Source organism: Salmo salar, chromosome 02 (genome assembly GCF_965601325.2).
Source record: "Salmo salar chromosome 02, fSalSal1, whole genome shotgun sequence".
Taxonomy (NCBI): domain Eukaryota; kingdom Metazoa; phylum Chordata; class Actinopteri; order Salmoniformes; family Salmonidae; genus Salmo; species Salmo salar.
In genome coordinates, this window is record NC_138292.1 from 87,622,558 (window position 1) to 87,639,423 (window position 16,866).

Consider the following 16,866-nt stretch of genomic DNA (forward strand, 5'->3'; position numbering starts at 1 on the left):
TTAATTAACTACTAAAATAGTGATTTTGTCAGGCAGCAGCTCTACACTTTATTGACAGACTGATCCATTCATCCTTTCATCCCTCCTCAGCCTTCCTCTCCTCTGAAGACCCAGTGAGGGTGGAGCTCAGTCAGAGAGCTGTTGAGGGACTGGTTAGGAAGAACACTTCTACAGCCAGAGAGGTGAGAGGTCACACATGGTTTAGATGGTAAATATTTATGTCCCCTTAGCAGTTCATCACGTCAGCAAAAGGGAATATATTCCATCATCTATGTTTATTTACATTAGTGCAAATTGTCCACTGATATTGGTGTCATTTCTCACCCCTTCTGGCTGTATGACAGTTAATTTCCCCTCAGACACACATTTGTTCTTTGATATTATGAAGGTAATTTGAGTACAATGTATTTTTCCCCACTCATTCACCCCATCTCTTTACATTGCTTATGTATATTCGGTGGCCTGACTGCATCCAGACTATGTCAAAGGCCCATCCTGGTAGATCTGAACCTAATGCAGCTTGGAGTGATCGGATGACAGAAGTCACATTTAGGTACCAGGTGTAACTGAGGCTGTAGATGCTCCATATCCATTACTTTGAGTGTTTTATATAATATAACTAAATGTGTTTCTGTGTTGCAGGGGCAGTCAAGAAATGGAACAGCAAGACCACAGAACATGACATAATCAGAGCTGTGGGAGACCACCTCAAGCCCCTGGTAGAGCCGGGGGTGATGTTTACCACTCCACCACACCTTCAGCAGGCTGGAAAAGTGGGATTAATCTGTTTGATCCATTTGTTTGTTTCAGTTTTCAGTAGTTGAATCCTTTGACGTATTGTTGATTTCAACAAATGCATTGTGTTGGTTGAAAAGTGATACTAAATGTACATACCATGCACTATTTTGGCATAGTGGAAGATATACTAAATTTATACTGTTTTTCATACAAAGATGGACCAAGATACGTGTTGCTTTTGCACATATTTGTTAATTGGTTTAGCAAGTCTGTTGGGTTCATTTGTTTTACAATATGTTCAAATCAAGCTTTATTTATATAGCACATTTCAGACATGGATGCAACAAAATGGCTTCACAGGAAAAAACAAATAAAAATAAACAAATATTTACAACAAACAAGATAAAACAGAAGATTAACAACTGAAAGAGTAATGAGCATTCTAAGGAAAATCCATTGATAAAATATTAACAATTGGATGCAATATCCAACCCAAAATATCAGCTTGTTTTACTACATTGTTTGTTGTTACATTCCCCATCAAGAAAACCAGAAACATCACTTAAATAGAAGAGGGAACTAACAAAGAGTCACTGACAACAACCACAACTAAACAGGTGGGATTTTAGGAGGGGTTCTGATAGACACTATGGGGGTGTCTACTGAAAGTTGACTAGTAACAACAACTGGGACCTAAAAGACACCCACCATGAGACCCACTAAATCTGCCCAAGAAGAGGAAAACAAAAGAAAAACACACACCAAACTTAAAGACAGGAAGTAAACCAAAAAGGTAGAGCAACTAAAGGTGTTGACTCTCCACATCTATCAAGAACACTGGAGCACTGGGCCAGACACTCTTAAATAGAACCTGGACCAGCTCAGGTGAAACACCTTCCCACTAACGAGATGGACAAGCCAGCACAGGTGTAACACATACTGACTAACGAGGTGACACCAATCAGTGCGTCCTACGTGCTAACGAGCTAGACGTGCTAACGAGCTAGACGTGCTAACGAGCTAGACGTGCTAACGAGCTAGACGTGCTAACGAGCTATATGTCCAACCTCAAAACATAAATGGAAAAACCAAAGCCTGTAACACCTTCCCCCATAAGACAAATATTTCCAATATTTTTTAAATTATGATTACTAAATGTTACATGAATTGTAAATATGAAATATCAAATGTACACCCCTTTGTTAATAGTATTGGCAATAATTCACTTAATGGTGAGGCATGGAATAATAAAACATGTATCTTTTGTCAGGCTGAATGTTTGAAATATGAGTAGGTGAAGCAATAAATGTTAATGAATTTTTTTTAAACTTTTACTTTCAACTAAAACCAAACTTATATTGTACTTCGGGCATAGTCTTATTATCAATGTGTCCAAATCAATAACCAATATGCAGAAACAGTTTGTGATAAATTGAAATCCTAAACATAAAATGTACTATATACACAAACATCTGCCACAATAATCATATTACTTGTATTTTTTAAACAAGCATCTTATAAACTGCACAAGCACCAAAAACGCTGTTGTTTTGACAAGTAGCAATAAATCACTGATATCGATCAGGGGGGAAATCAGGTTGTACGTGATGTTGAAACTAACACAACTAAAAAAAACACATGGAAATGGGAGATATCTGTTACCTCACTGGTTAGAGGACAACCTGCAGAAGACAGTCAGCTACATTTTGGAGTGATACATTTAAATGTAGGGGTCGCTAAACAAAGGAACACAACACTTATTTGTCATAACTCATCCATATCATGTTGAAATCAATTGTGCGAGAGGAGGGAGATGAGGTTGCACGTCCTGTTAAAACTAACAGCTCAAAAACCACACGGAATCTGGGAATAATGTGTACATCCCTGGTTAAAGGACAATTTGTAGAAAACAGCTAGCTACATTTTGAAGTGTTGCATTTTGATTCAAGTGGGTCACCAACGTGGTAAGTGTAACACAACTCTTTTGTTAGTCACTTTTTGCTAAATCACATAAATAGTACTCTTTCAATTCAGAGCCTGGATTTTCCCCCTGAGGCTAATATCCATATCATGTTGAAATCAATTCAACAGGGGACAAACGTTTAGGGTTCTACATTGTGACATCATTAAAATACTCCTACTACAATGTTTAAACATTCTACATTGTGACATTAATTCATTGATATCATGAAACAACTCATCCATGTATTTTCTGATGTTTGATCAGAGATCTTTTATCAGAGTATCTCTTCCCACATTGATCACAGCTATAAGGTTTCTCTCCTGTGTGTAGTTTACGGTGGGATTTCAGGGAGCTTGACTGAGTAAAACTCTTCCCACATTGATCACAGCTGTAAGATTTCTCTCTTGTGTGTGTTCTCTGGTGTCCTATCCGGCTGGATGAATGAGAAAAACTCTTCCCACATTCATCACAGCTATATGGTTTCTCTCCTGTGTGTGTTCTCTGGTGTGATATCAGGTTGCTTGACTGAGCAAAACTCTTCCCACATTGATCACAGCTATAGGATTTCTCTCCTGTGTGTGTTCTCTGGTGCATCTTAAAATTATGTGAAGTTGAGAATCTTTTTCCACAATCTGAACAGTGGAATGGTTTCTCTCCTGTGTGTACTCGCTGGTGTCTAGTCAGATGGCTAGATGTAATATAACTCTTCCCACATTGATCACAGCTATAAGGTTTCTCTCCTGTGTGTGTTCTCTGGTGTGCAGTCAGTTCTCTAGATGTAATAAAACTCTTCCCACATTGATTACAACTAAAAGATTTCTCTCCTGTGTGTGTCCTCTGGTGTGATATCAGGTTGCTTGACTGAGTAAAACTCTTCCCACATTGAGTGCAGCTGTACGGTTTCTCTCCTGTATGTGTTCTCTGGTGTATAATCAGATAGCTAGATGTAGTAAAACTCTTCCCACATTGATCACAGCTGTAAGGTTTCTCTCCAGTGTGAATTCTCAGGTGTACTTTTAGTGATTTTAATCTTAAGTAACTCTTCCCACAATCAAAACAGTGGTGAGATTTCTCTCCTGTGTGTGTTCGCTGGTGTATTTTCAGTTCTGATGAAGATTTGCAACGTTTCCCACAGTCAGAGCAGCTGATAGATTTCTTCCCTGTGGGTCTCTGCTGGTGTTTCTTGAGGTGATAGGATCTGGACAGACTCTTCTCTGCCTCGTTAGCATCATGATGTTGAGGCTCCCCAGAGGATCCACGATAATCACGTCTCTCTCCTGTGTGAACAAGTCAGACAGATGGTGAAAGGCCCACAACAGCAGAAATCCACTGAAAAAGGTTACCAACAGCGTAGCCATGATACTGGACAACAGTATGTTAAAATTACTTGATAATTGTCTTAAGACAGTCAAGTGAGCAACAATAGTCATATTTAGTCTTGTTTTCACATTAGTGGTAACTAGAAATAAGTAAAAGGTGTTGAACTCCTAAGCAGTGTGCAGGCAACTATTGTTCTCAAATATAGGCACCTTTCTGTGTTTCCTAAAATTGCGACAAGGGCGATGCACACGCAATTTGGTTGTAGAAACACCTCCCTGCTAATGCAGAAACCGCTAATTATGGATGTAGTATATCTGCCTGGAGCAAAAATGGTGAGCAAGTGGCCTAAGATGTGCCATTAGAGATTCTGGTTTCGAGTCCAAGCTCTGTTGCAGCCGGCCGCGACCGGGAGGCCCATGGGGCGACGCACAATTGACCCAGCGTCGTCCGGGTTAGGGAGGGTTTGGCCAGCAGGGATATCCTTGTCTCATCGCGCACTAGCGACTCCTGTGGCGGGCCGGGCGCAGTGCACGCTGACCAGGTCGCCAGGTGTACGGTGTTTCCTCCGACACATTGGTGCAGCTGGCTTCCGGGTTGGATGGGCATTGTGTCAAGAAGCAGTGCGGCTCGGTTGGGTTGTGTTTCTGAGGACGCATGGCTCTCGACCTTCGCCTCTCCAGAGTCCGTATGGGACTTGCAGCGATGAGACAAGACTAAGTACCAATTGGGGAGAAATAAGGGGTGCAAAAAATATATATTTAAAAAATGGTGAGCAAAGATTCGTTTTCACAATGTATTCTGAATATTACAGCACTAGATCAGGAGTGCTGCTCAAGGAAACTCACATTAAGCTCTGTGTCTATTCACAAATTCACCACCATGGGGGAAAACTCAGGGGAGTTCTCATAGGCTGACAGCAAATATAGCCTCCATTTCCAGGTTGATTATGAGGTTGATTATGATTAATCAATTATCATTTGACACAATTTTGGATTATAATTGTAAGGCTCGTTTGAATGTCCTGATTTAATATAATGTTTGTGTAATTGTCGAAAATGTACTACTTCACATTTAATAACGACTTCAACCAGTAAAATGCTCATTGGCTAGTTTTCCATCAGCCTGACAATGAGGTTTTGTCCACTAAGTGTATGCCAAAATGGTCTATAATCTCACCTAACAATAACATAGACCTACTGTAGGACCCATAACTTCACCTAACAACAACATAGACCTAGGATTATAAATCATTTAATATTTCAGGTGAAACATGGAAACTAAAATGTATTTGTCATGACATTTCATAACCAGATAATTTTGTGAATAATCCCACTAGGCTACTCTGTAATGAGTTGTCATTCTAAATGTCCTGAATAAAGGAAAATAGCTCTGTGTGTTGTACAATAGCCTATCCATCAAGGAACAGTTCTCTACACATTATGAGCTAAGTATCTCTGTGTCCAAACAGACTAACGAGACCCTACTGTAAATCAAGTAGACAATAACACATTATAAATATCGATTTGTTTGGGATGTTGGATCCAACGTGGAGCACGGCTTAACTGTCTTTACCAGTGTAATGAATGAAGAAGCACATTTGACTGGCATGCAGAAAATGATTTCCTGGATCAGCTGATGATAGTTGAACATGTGACTGTAACTAAACAGCTACAGTATTAAGAATTGTGTGTAATTATTGAAGAACCGCATTAATGACAGTATCCATTTGGGTGTTGTCAATAAAGTTAAGGTAACTCTCGGTTAGAACCATTGGATTTAGCAAACTCTGAAATGAGTTAGGATTTCTGTGCCAATGAAAACTGTTAACCCAGTGTAACATAAGGAGACAATAAATGTTACGTAGTTAGAGTGCATTTCAAAGATCTGAATACAACAAACTGTCCGACAGCAAGATCCAGTATTTAAGTTGAAGTTCATCATATGACAAGCTTAACATTATGACTATAACTACTGTTCCCTGAAGGAGGGAAACTAGGTACAACATACTATTAAATCCACACCTCGCTGGAAGTCCCGCATTCCACAGGTGATGAGCGTGAGACTCGGATATATTCCTTAAATGATTTAATTCTTAAATGTAATACCTCACTTCACCGACCCAGGAAGTGGTGGAGCCAAACAGGTGTTGTAACTCGTTCATAACTGGCACGCAGATCGGTAGAAATGGTCAGATAAATTGGCACTTCAAATGGAAATGGAAAAAGTTTGCCGATTTTACTGGAAACTTCAGGAGCATAACGTCAGAATTTACAAAGGCCAGCATCAGGTCGGGAATTGGTTATTTTCTTCTGGTTATATTGATCTCTGGCTTCCTCAAGTCATTTGTGTGTGTTAATTATTTAATCAAACGCTTGAAGCATCAGTTCAGTTGAAGTTCTGCACATACCGTTGATTTTATTAAACACATGGGGTGTGTCTATATGAAGAAATACACGTCATAACATTTCAACCAACCAATTGGTAGAAAGAAAATACTATTTAAAAAAAAATCTGCCCTAGAACATACAACATACATGCATTCAGACCCATTCCCTTTTTACACATTTGGTTATTATAAAATGGAAACATTTTTTTTCAATTATCAAATTTCAGACAATACCTCATAATGACATCACAATAACCCATAAAAGTGAGAGAAAAAAAGTTTAGAAACGCTTGTATATCTCTCTCTAGGTCATGCCAGTAGGCTACAGTAGGTTGTATCTCTCAAAGTCATGCCAGTAGGTTACAGTAGGTTGTAACTCTCTAGGTCATGCCAGTAGACTACAGTAGGTTGTATCTCTCTAGGTCATGCCAGTAGGCTACAGTAGGTTGTATCTCTCTAGGTCATGCCAGTAGGCTACAGTAGGTTGTAACTCTCTAGGTCATGCCAGTAGGTTACAGTAGGTTGTAACTCTTGGTCATGCCAGTAGGTTACAGTAGGTTGTATCTCTCTAAGTCATGCCAGTAGGTTACAGTAGGTTGTAACTCTCTAGGTCATGCCAGTAGACTACAGTAGGTTGTATCTCTCTAGGTCATGCCAGTAGGCTACAGTAGGTTTGTAACTCTCTAGGTCATGCCAGTAGGTTACAGTAGGTTGTAACTCTCTAGGTCATGCCAGTAGGTTACAGTAGGTTTTATCCAAGTGGTTGTATCTCTCTAGGTCATGCCAGTAGATTACAGTAGGTTGTAACTCTCTAGGTCAAGCCAGTAGGCTACAGTAGGTTATAACTCTCTAGGTCATGCAAGTAGGCTACAGTAGGTAACGCTCTAGGTCATTCCAGTAGGTTACAGTAGGTTGTATCTCTCTAGGTCATGCCAGTAGGCTACAGTAGGTTGTAACTCTCTAGGTCATGCCAGTAGATTACAGTAGGTTGTAACTTTCTTGGTCAAGCCAGTAGGCTACAGTAGGTTGTATCTCTCTAGGTCATGCCAGTAGGCTACAGTAGGTTGTATCTCTCTAGGTCATGCCAGTAGGTTACAGTAGGTTGTAACTCTCTAGGTCATGCCTGTAGGTTACATCTCTCTAGGTCATGCCAGTAGACTACAGCAGGTTGTATCTCTCTAGGTCATGCCAGTAGCCTACAGTAGGTTGTATCTCTCTAGGTCATGCCAGTAGCCTACAGTAGGTTGTATCTCACTAGGTCATGCCAGTAGCCTACAGTAGGTTGTATCTTTCTAGGTCATGCCAGTAGACTACAGTAGGTTGTATCTCTCTAGGTCATGTCAGTAGAATACAGTAGGTTGTATCCAAGTGGTTGTATCTCTCTAGGTCATGCCAGTAGGTTACAGTAGTTTGTAACTCTCTAGGTCATGCCAGTAAGCTACAGTAGGTTGTATCACGCTAGGTCATGCCAGTAGGCTACAGTAGGTTGTAACGCTCTAGGTCATGCCAGTAGGTTACAGTAGGTTGTATCTCTCTAGGTCATGCCAGTAGACTACAGTAGGTTGTATCTCTCTAGGTCATGCCAGTAGCCTACAGTAGGTTGTATCTCTCTAGGTCATGCCAGTAGCCTACAGTAGGTTGTATCTCTCTAAGTCATGCCAGTAGCCTACAGTAGGTTGTATCTCTCTAGGTCATGCCAGTAATCTACAGTAGGTTGTATCTCTCTAGGTCATGCCAGTAGCCTACAGCAGGTTGTATCTCTCTAGGTCATGCCAGTAGACTACAGTAGGTTGTATCTCTCTAGGTCATGCCAGTAGGTTACAGTAGGTTGTAACTCTCTAGGTCATGCCAGTAGACTACAGTAGGTTGTAACTCTCTAGGTCATGCCAGTAGACTACAGTAGGTTGTATCTCTAGGTCATGCCGGTAGGTTACAGTAGGTTGTAACTCTCTAGGTCATGCCAGTAGGCTACAGTAGGTTGTAACTCTCTAGGTCATGCCAGTAGGCTACAGTAGGTTGTAACTCTCTAGGTCATGTCAGTAGAATACAGTAGGTTGTATCCAAGTGGTTGTATCTCTCAAGGTCATGCCAGTAGGTTACAGTAGGTTGTAACTCTCTAGGTCATGCCAGTAGGTTACAATAGGTTGTATCCAGGTGGTTGCATCTCTCTAGGTCATGCCAGTAGGCTACAGTAGGTTGTAACTCTCTAGGTCATGCCAGTAGGTTACAGTAGGTTGTAACTCTCTAGGTCATGCCAGTAGTTTACAGTAGGTTGTAACTTTCTAGGTCAAGCCAGTAGGCTAAGGTAGGTTGTATCTCTCTAGGTCATGCCAGTAGACTACAGTAGGTTGTATCTCTCTAGGTCATGCCAGTAGGCTACAGTAGGTTGTAACTCTCTAGGTCATGCCAGTAGACTACAGTAGGTTGTATCCAAGTGGTTTTATCTCTCTAGGTCATGCCAGTAGGCTACAGTAGGTTGTATCTCTCAAGGTCATGCCAGTAGGCTACAGTAGGTTGTATCTCTCTAGGTCATGCCAGTAGGCTACAGTAGGTTCTAACTCTCTAGGTCATGCCAGTAGGTAAAGTAGGTTGTAAATCTCTAGGTCATGCCAGTAGGCTACAGTAGGTTGTAACTCTCTAGGTCATGCCAGTAGACTACAGTAGGGTGTATCTCTCTAGGTCATGCCAGTAGGTTACAGAAGGTTGTATCTCTCTAGGTCATGCAAGTAGGTTACAGTAGGTTGTATCTCTCTAGGTCATGCCAGTAGGCTATAGTAGGTTGTATCTCTCTAGGTCATGCCAGTAGGCTACAGTAGGTTGTAACTCTCTAGGTCATGCCAGTAGACTACAGTAGGTTGTAACTCTCTAGGTCATGCCAGTAGGTTACAGTAGGTTGTATCTCTCTAGGTCATGCCAGTAGATTACAGTAGATTGTAACACTCTAGGTCATGCCAGTAGGTTACAGTAGGTTGTATCCAAGTGGTTTTATCTCTCTAGGTCATGCCAGTAGGCTACAGTAGGTTGTAACTCTCTAGGTCATGCCAGTAGGTTACAGTAGGTTGTAACTTTCTAGGTCATGCCAGTAGGCTACAGTAGGTTGTAACTCTCTAGGTCATGCCAGTAGGTTACAGTAGGTTGTAACTCTCTAGGTCATGCCAGTAGGTTACAGTAGATTGTAACTCTCTAGGTCATGCCAGTAGTTTACAGTAGGTTGTAACTTTCTAGGTCAAGCCAGTAGTTTACAGTAGGTTGTAACTTTCTAGGTCAAGCCAGTAGGCTACAGTAGGTTGTATCTCTCTAGGTCATGCCAGTAGACTACAGTAGGTTGCATCTCTCTAGGTCATGCCAGTAGGTTACAGTAGGTTGTATCTCTCTAGGTCATGCCAGTAGCCCACAGTAGGTTGTATCTCTCTAGGTCATGCCAGTAGCCTACAGTAGGTTGTATCTCTCTAGGTCATGCCAGTAGACTACAGTAGGTTGTAACTCTCTAGGTCATGCCAGTAGGTTACATTAGGTTGTATCTCTCTAGGTCATGCCAGTAGACTACAGTAGGTTGTAACTCTCTAGGTCATGCCAGTAGGTTACAGTAGGTTGTAACTCTCTAGGTCATGCCAGTAGGTTACAGTAGGTTGTAACTCCCTAGGTCATGCCAGTAGGTTACAGTAGGTTGTAACTCTCTAGGTCATGCCAGTAGGTTACATCTCTCTAGGTCATGCCAGTAGACTACAGTAGGTTGTAACTCTCTAGGTCATGCCAGTAGGTTACAGTAGGTTGTAACTTTCTAGGTCATGCCAGTAGACTACAGTAGGTTGTATCTCTCTAGGTCATGCCAGTAGGCTACAGTAGGTTGTAACTCTCTAGGTCATGCCAGTAGACTACAGTAGGTTGTATCCAAGTGGTTTTATCTCTCTAGGTCATGCCAGTAGGCTACAGTAGGTTGTATCTCTCAAGGTCATGCCAGTAGGCTACAGTAGGTTGTATCTCTCTAGGTCATGCCAGTAGGCTACAGTAGGTTCTAACTCTCTAGGTCATGCCAGTAGGTAAAGTAGGTTGTAAATCTCTAGGTCATGCCAGTAGGCTACAGTAGGTTGTAACTCTCTAGGTCATGCCAGTAGACTACAGTAGGGTGTATCTCTCTAGGTCATGCCAGTAGACTACAGTAGGGTGTATCTCTCTAGGTCATGCCAGTAGGTTACAGAAGGTTGTATCTCTCTAGGTCATGCCAGTAGGCTATAGTAGGTTGTATCTCTCTAGGTCATGCCAGTAGGCTACAGTAGGTTGTATCTCTCTAGGTCATGCCAGTAGGCTACAGTAGGTTGTAACTCTCTAGGTCATGCCAGTAGACTACAGTAGGTTGTAACTCTCTAGGTCATGCCAGTAGGTTACAGTAGGTTGTATCTCTCTAGGTCATGCCAGTAGATTACAGTAGATTGTAACACTCTAGGTCATGCCAGTAGGTTACAGTAGGTTGTATCCAAGTGGTTTTATCTCTCTAGGTCATGCCAGTAGGCTACAGTAGGTTGTAACTCTCTAGGTCATGCCAGTAGGTTACAGTAGGTTGTAACTTTCTAGGTCATGCCAGTAGGCTACAGTAGGTTGTAACTCTCTAGGTCATGCCAGTAGGTTACAGTAGGTTGTAACTCTCTAGGTCATGCCAGTAGGTTACAGTAGATTGTAACTCTCTAGGTCATGCCAGTAGTTTACAGTAGGTTGTAACTTTCTAGGTCAAGCCAGTAGTTTACAGTAGGTTGTAACTTTCTAGGTCAAGCCAGTAGGCTACAGTAGGTTGTATCTCTCTAGGTCATGCCAGTAGACTACAGTAGGTTGCATCTCTCTAGGTCATGCCAGTAGGTTACAGTAGGTTGTATCTCTCTAGGTCATGCCAGTAGCCCACAGTAGGTTGTATCTCTCTAGGTCATGCCAGTAGCCTACAGTAGGTTGTATCTCTCTAGGTCATGCCAGTAGACTACAGTAGGTTGTAACTCTCTAGGTCATGCCAGTAGGTTACATTAGGTTGTATCTCTCTAGGTCATGCCAGTAGACTACAGTAGGTTGTAACTCTCTAGGTCATGCCAGTAGGTTACAGTAGGTTGTAACTCTCTAGGTCATGCCAGTAGGTTACAGTAGGTTGTAACTCCCTAGGTCATGCCAGTAGGTTACAGTAGGTTGTAACTCTCTAGGTCATGCCAGTAGGTTACATCTCTCTAGGTCATGCCAGTAGACTACAGTAGGTTGTAACTCTCTAGGTCATGCCAGTAGGTTACAGTAGGTTGTAACTTTCTAGGTCATGCCAGTAGATTACAGTAGATTGTATCTCTCTAGGTCATGCCAGTAGACTACAGTAGGTTGTAACTCTCTAGGTCATGCCAGTAGGTTACAGTAGGTTGTAACACTCTAGGTCATGCCAGTAGGTTACAGTAGGTTGTATCCAAGTGGTTTTATCTCTCTAGGTCATGCCAGTAGGCTACAGTAGGTTGTAAATCTCTAGGTCATGCCAGTAGGTTACAGTAGGTTGTATCTCTCTAGGTCATGCCAGTAGGCTACAGTAGGTTGTATCTCTCTAGGTCATGCCAGAAGGCTACAGTAGGTTGTAACTCTCTAGGTCATGCCAGTAGGTTACAGTAGGTTGTAACTCTAGGTCATGCCAGTAGGTTACAGTAGGTTGTAACTCTCTAGGTCATGCCAGTAGGTTACAGTAGGTTGTAACTCTCTAGTTCATGCCAGTAGGTTTCAGTAGGTTGTATCTCTCTAGGTCATGCCAGTAGGTTACAGTAGGTTGTATCTCTCTAGGTCATGCCAGTAGGTTACAGTAGGTTGTATCTCTCTAAGTCATGCCAGTAGGTTACAGTAGGTTGTATCTCTCTAGGTCATGCCAGTAGATTACAGTAGATTGTAACACTCTAGGTCATGCCAGTAGGTTACAGTAGGTTGTATCCAAGTGGTTTTATCTCTCTAGGTCATGCCAGTAGACTACAGTAGGTTGTATCTCTCTAGGTCATGCCAGTAGGCTACAGTAGGTTGTATCTCTCTAGGTCATGCCAGTAGGCTACAGTAGGTTGTATCTCTCTAGGTCATGCCAGTAGGTTACAGTAGGTTGTAACTCCCTAGGTCATGCCAGTAGGTTACAGTAGGTTGTAACTCTCTAGGTCATGCCAGTAGGTTACATCTCTCTAGGTCATGCCAGTAGACTACAGTAGGTTGTAACTCTCTAGGTCATGCCAGTAGGTTACAGTAGGTTGTAACTTTCTAGGTCATGCCAGTAGATTACAGTAGATTGTATCTCTCTAGGTCATGCCAGTAGACTACAGTAGGTTGTAACTCTCTAGGTCATGCCAGTAGGTTACAGTAGGTTGTAACACTCTAGGTCATGCCAGTAGGTTACAGTAGGTTGTATCCAAGTGGTTTTATCTCTCTAGGTCATGCCAGTAGGCTACAGTAGGTTGTAAATCTCTAGGTCATGCCAGTAGGTTACAGTAGGTTGTATCTCTCTAGGTCATGCCAGTAGGCTACAGTAGGTTGTATCTCTCTAGGTCATGCCAGAAGGCTACAGTAGGTTGTAACTCTCTAGGTCATGCCAGTAGGTTACAGTAGGTTGTAACTCTCTAGGTCATGCCAGTAGGCTACAGTAGGTTGTAACTCTAGGTCATGCCAGTAGGTTACAGTAGATTGTATCTCTCTAGGTCATGCCAGTAGGTTACAGTAGGTTGTATCTCTCTAGGTCATGCCAGTAGGTTACAGTAGGTTGTAACTCTAGGTCATGCCAGTAGGTTACAGTAGGTTGTAACTCTCTAGTTCATGCCAGTAGGTTTCAGTAGGTTGTATCTCTCTAGGTCATGCCAGTAGGTTACAGTAGGTTGTATCTCTCTAGGTCATGCCAGTAGGTTACAGTAGGTTGTATCTCTCTAAGTCATGCCAGTAGGTTACAGTAGGTTGTATCTCTCTAGGTCATGCCAGTAGATTACAGTAGATTGTAACACTCTAGGTCATGCCAGTAGGTTACAGTAGGTTGTATCCAAGTGGTTTTATCTCTCTAGGTCATGCCAGTAGACTACAGTAGGTTGTATCTCTCTAGGTCATGCCAGTAGGCTACAGTAGGTTGTATCTCTCTAGGTCATGCCAGTAGGCTACAGTAGGTTGTATCTCTCTAGGTCATGCCAGTAGGCTACAGTAGGTTGTATCTCTCTAGGTCATGCCAGTAGGCTACAGTAGGTTGTAACTCTCTAGGTCATGCCAGTAGGCTACAGTAGGTTGTAACTCTCTAGGTCATGCCAGTAGGTTACAGTAGGTTGTAACTCTCTAGGTCATGCCAGTAGGCTACAGTAGGTTGTAACTTTCTAGGTCATGCCAGTAGGTTACAGTAGATTGTAACTCTCGAGGTCATGCCAGTAGGCTACAATAGGTTGTATCTCTCTAGGTCATGCCAGTAGGTACAGTAGGTTGTAAATCTCTAGGTCATGCCAGTAGGTACAGTAGGTTGTAACTCTCTAGGTCATGCCAGTAGGTTACAGTAGGTTGTATCCAAGTGGTTTTATCTCTTTAGGTCATGCCAGTAGGCTACAGTAGGTTGTAACTCTCTAGGTCATGCCAGTAGGTTACAGTAGGTTGTAACTCTCTAGGTCATGCCAGTAGGTTACAGTAGGTTGTATCTCTCTAGGTCATGCCAGTAGACTATAGTAGGTTGTAACTCTCTAGGTCATGCCAGTAGATTACAGTAGGTTGTAACTCTCTAGGTCATGCCAGTAGGTTACAGTATGTTGTAACTCTCTAGGTCATGACAGTAGGTTACAGTAGGTTGTATCTCTCTAGGTCATGCCAGTAGGCTACAGTAGGTTGTAAATCTCTAGGTCATGCCAGTAAGCTACAGTAGGTTGTAACTCTCTAGGTCATGACAGTAGGTTGTATCTCTCTAGGTCATGCCAGTAGGCTACAGTAGGTTGTATCTCTCTAGGTCATGCCAGTAGGCTACAGTAGGTTGTAACTCTCTAGGTCATGCCAGTAGTTTACAGTAGGTTGTAACTTTCTAGGTCAAGCCAGTAGGCTACAGTAGGTTGTATCTCTCTAGGTCATGCCAGTAGACTACAGTAGGTTGTAACTTTCTAGGTCATGCCAGTAGATTACAGTAGATTGTATCTCTCTAGGTCATGCCAGTAGGCTACAGTAGGTTGTAACTCTCTAGGTCATGCCAGTAGGTTACAGTAGGTTGTAACACTCTAGGTCATGCCAGTAGGTTACAGTAGGTTGTATCCAAGTGGTTTTATCTCTCTAGGTCATGCCAGTAGGCTACAGTAGGTTGTAAATCTCTAGGTCATGCCAGTAGGTTGTATCTCTCTAGGTCATGCCAGTAGGCTACAGTAGGTTGTATCTCTCTAGGTCATGCCAGTAGGCTACAGTAGGTTGTAACTCTCTAGGTCATGCCAGTAGGTTACAGTAGGTTGTAACTCTCTAGGTCATGCCAGTAGGCTACAGTAGGTTGTATTCAAGTGGAAACAATTATCAACCCAAAGTGTTGAATTTGGTCAACAACAAAATGAATGGCTTATTTGCTACATGAGGTTTACTTGATCTAACAGAAGTTTCGTAATGCTTAAGTTGTTATGTGGACACGTGACATACCGACAACTTTGATAACAACACTATAGGAGTTGTCTCCAGATCACTATGCATATTCATGCTAGTAGCTTAGTATCTCTCTCCACTGAATACAGGCGGTTGACGTCAACAACTCTCATAGAATATAAACAATAGATTACAATAATAAGATGTATCCACCAATCCAAAGACAGGATAGGTGGGAGCGAGACAACCCACAGTGCCGCTTTGTGGACAACGACTCCCCTTGTTAGGGCGGTGAGACATCTTGTCAGTATATCCATCATCTTTGATGTAGCCAACCCAACTCTCACATGGCTCTATTGGGGGTCACGGTGTGTAGTAAAACATCACTACATTAAAATCACTACATGCCGTGCCCCCCAGTCTGCGGTCAGCAGATAGACCCTTCTCAAATATATATTATATATGTTAAGTCACTTTTAGGAAACGGAACTGAGAAAACAAGGGGTAGCTTGCTCTCTACGTCGTCTGATTCTAGACATATCAGTCATCATCCCAGGGCCCTCCGTTGTAGAGGTATTGACGAGCCAACTCCGAATATCCAAAGTTAAAAACAAATTGAAGGCGGTACTTACTGGTGTTATTCAGATCTCCTATCTCCTCCTCTTCATCTTTCAATGTGACAGTAATCTCCCCTTCCTTCTTCACTCCCAAAACTACAGCCTCCTCTTTCTCTGCCTCCTCTTCTTTTACTGTAACATCCTCCTCCTCTTTCACTCTGAACGCGTCTTCCTCTTCTTTAACTGAAACGTCTTTCTCTTCTTCTTTCACTGTAACAGCCTCAGCCTCACCCTCTACTTGTTTTACAGTGACATCCTCCTCTTCCTTCTCCTCTTTCACGACAATGTTCAGCCACAGACCCTCTTTCTCCGTCCAGCAGACCTCCTCTTCTTTAACATGAGGGGAGTAGTTTAGGGAGCTCATGTTCGGGGATGTTAGCTAGCTAGCTATCATTAGCGATTAGGCTAGTGCTAACTTAACCAGCCAGCTACTATAGCTGACTAGTAAAAAATAACGTAATATTAAATTAAATAGGTTAACAAGTAGATCCGACAGAAGTGTGTCTAAAACACAGTAGATAATATAGACCGAAAGCGTATAAATAGCTTGAATCTTTCGGCTATGTTGGCTAGCAAGCTACCGAGGTGGTTGACGAGCTGTTTATGAAGAACCGTCCACTAGATTATACGTCACGCTGGCAGCATCGCCTGAAAGACGCACATCGCCGTCTGCTGACTGGAGGGAAACGCAGTTGAGGATCATATTTTATTTTCAGACAAAGATTATTTTACATGGATTTAATTAAATAATACTATTATATTGAGACATATAAAGACCTGAATATGTTGATTGATTAGTGTGAATAAAAAATGTTTAGTACAGCACATTTAAGCCAGTTTCATTAAGTCAAACTAAACCTAAATAAGTAGCCAGCTACTGTAGGTCTATACTGCTCCTACATGGTGTAACAATACATCATGTAGATGTATATAATGAACAGACTAGGTCTATACTGCTCCTACATGGTGTAACAATACATCATGTAGATGTATATAATGAACAGACTAGGTCTATACTGCTCCTACATGGTGTAACAATACATCATGTAGATGTATATAATGAACAGACTAGGTCTATACTGCTCCTACATGGTGTAACAATACATCATGTAGATGTATACTACTGTTCAAACGTTTAGGGTCACTTAGAAATGTCCTTGTTTTTTAAAGAAAAGCACATTTTTTGTAAACAGTGTGCTGGCTTTCTTGTTCTTTAATAACAACGCTTTTGTAAACAATGTTTTTGCAGGCAGCAATTCAACCATGAAGGCCTGATTCACGCAGTC

The 16,866-nt window shown here is 42.0% G+C and overlaps 1 protein-coding gene across 1 annotated transcript; it reads right to left on the bottom strand.

Moving 5' to 3' along the window:
• Positions 1-1,031: 1,031 nt before the first annotated feature.
• On the bottom strand, positions 1,032-16,296 carry LOC145863004 (uncharacterized). Its single transcript, XM_082968066.1, has 2 exons — positions 15,596-16,296; positions 1,032-3,978 (listed from the first exon to the last, which is right to left on the bottom strand). Exons 1-2 carry the CDS (start codon positions 15,942-15,944, stop codon positions 2,936-2,938), a joined length of 1,392 nt encoding a protein of 463 aa, XP_082824192.1. The 5' UTR covers positions 15,945-16,296; the 3' UTR covers positions 1,032-2,935.
• Between the last annotated feature and the right edge of the window lie 570 nt (positions 16,297-16,866).

Excerpts from the sequence above, each read along its gene's own strand:
- LOC145863004 (XM_082968066.1), bottom strand. The coding sequence starts at position 15,944 with ATGAGCTCCCTAAACTACTCCCCTCATGTTAAAGAAGAGGAGGTCTGC. Across the intron at positions 3,979-15,595 it reads AGGAGATCTGAATAACACCA|GAGAGAGACGTGATTATCGT; the intron begins GTAAGTACCGCC and ends TTGTTCACACAG.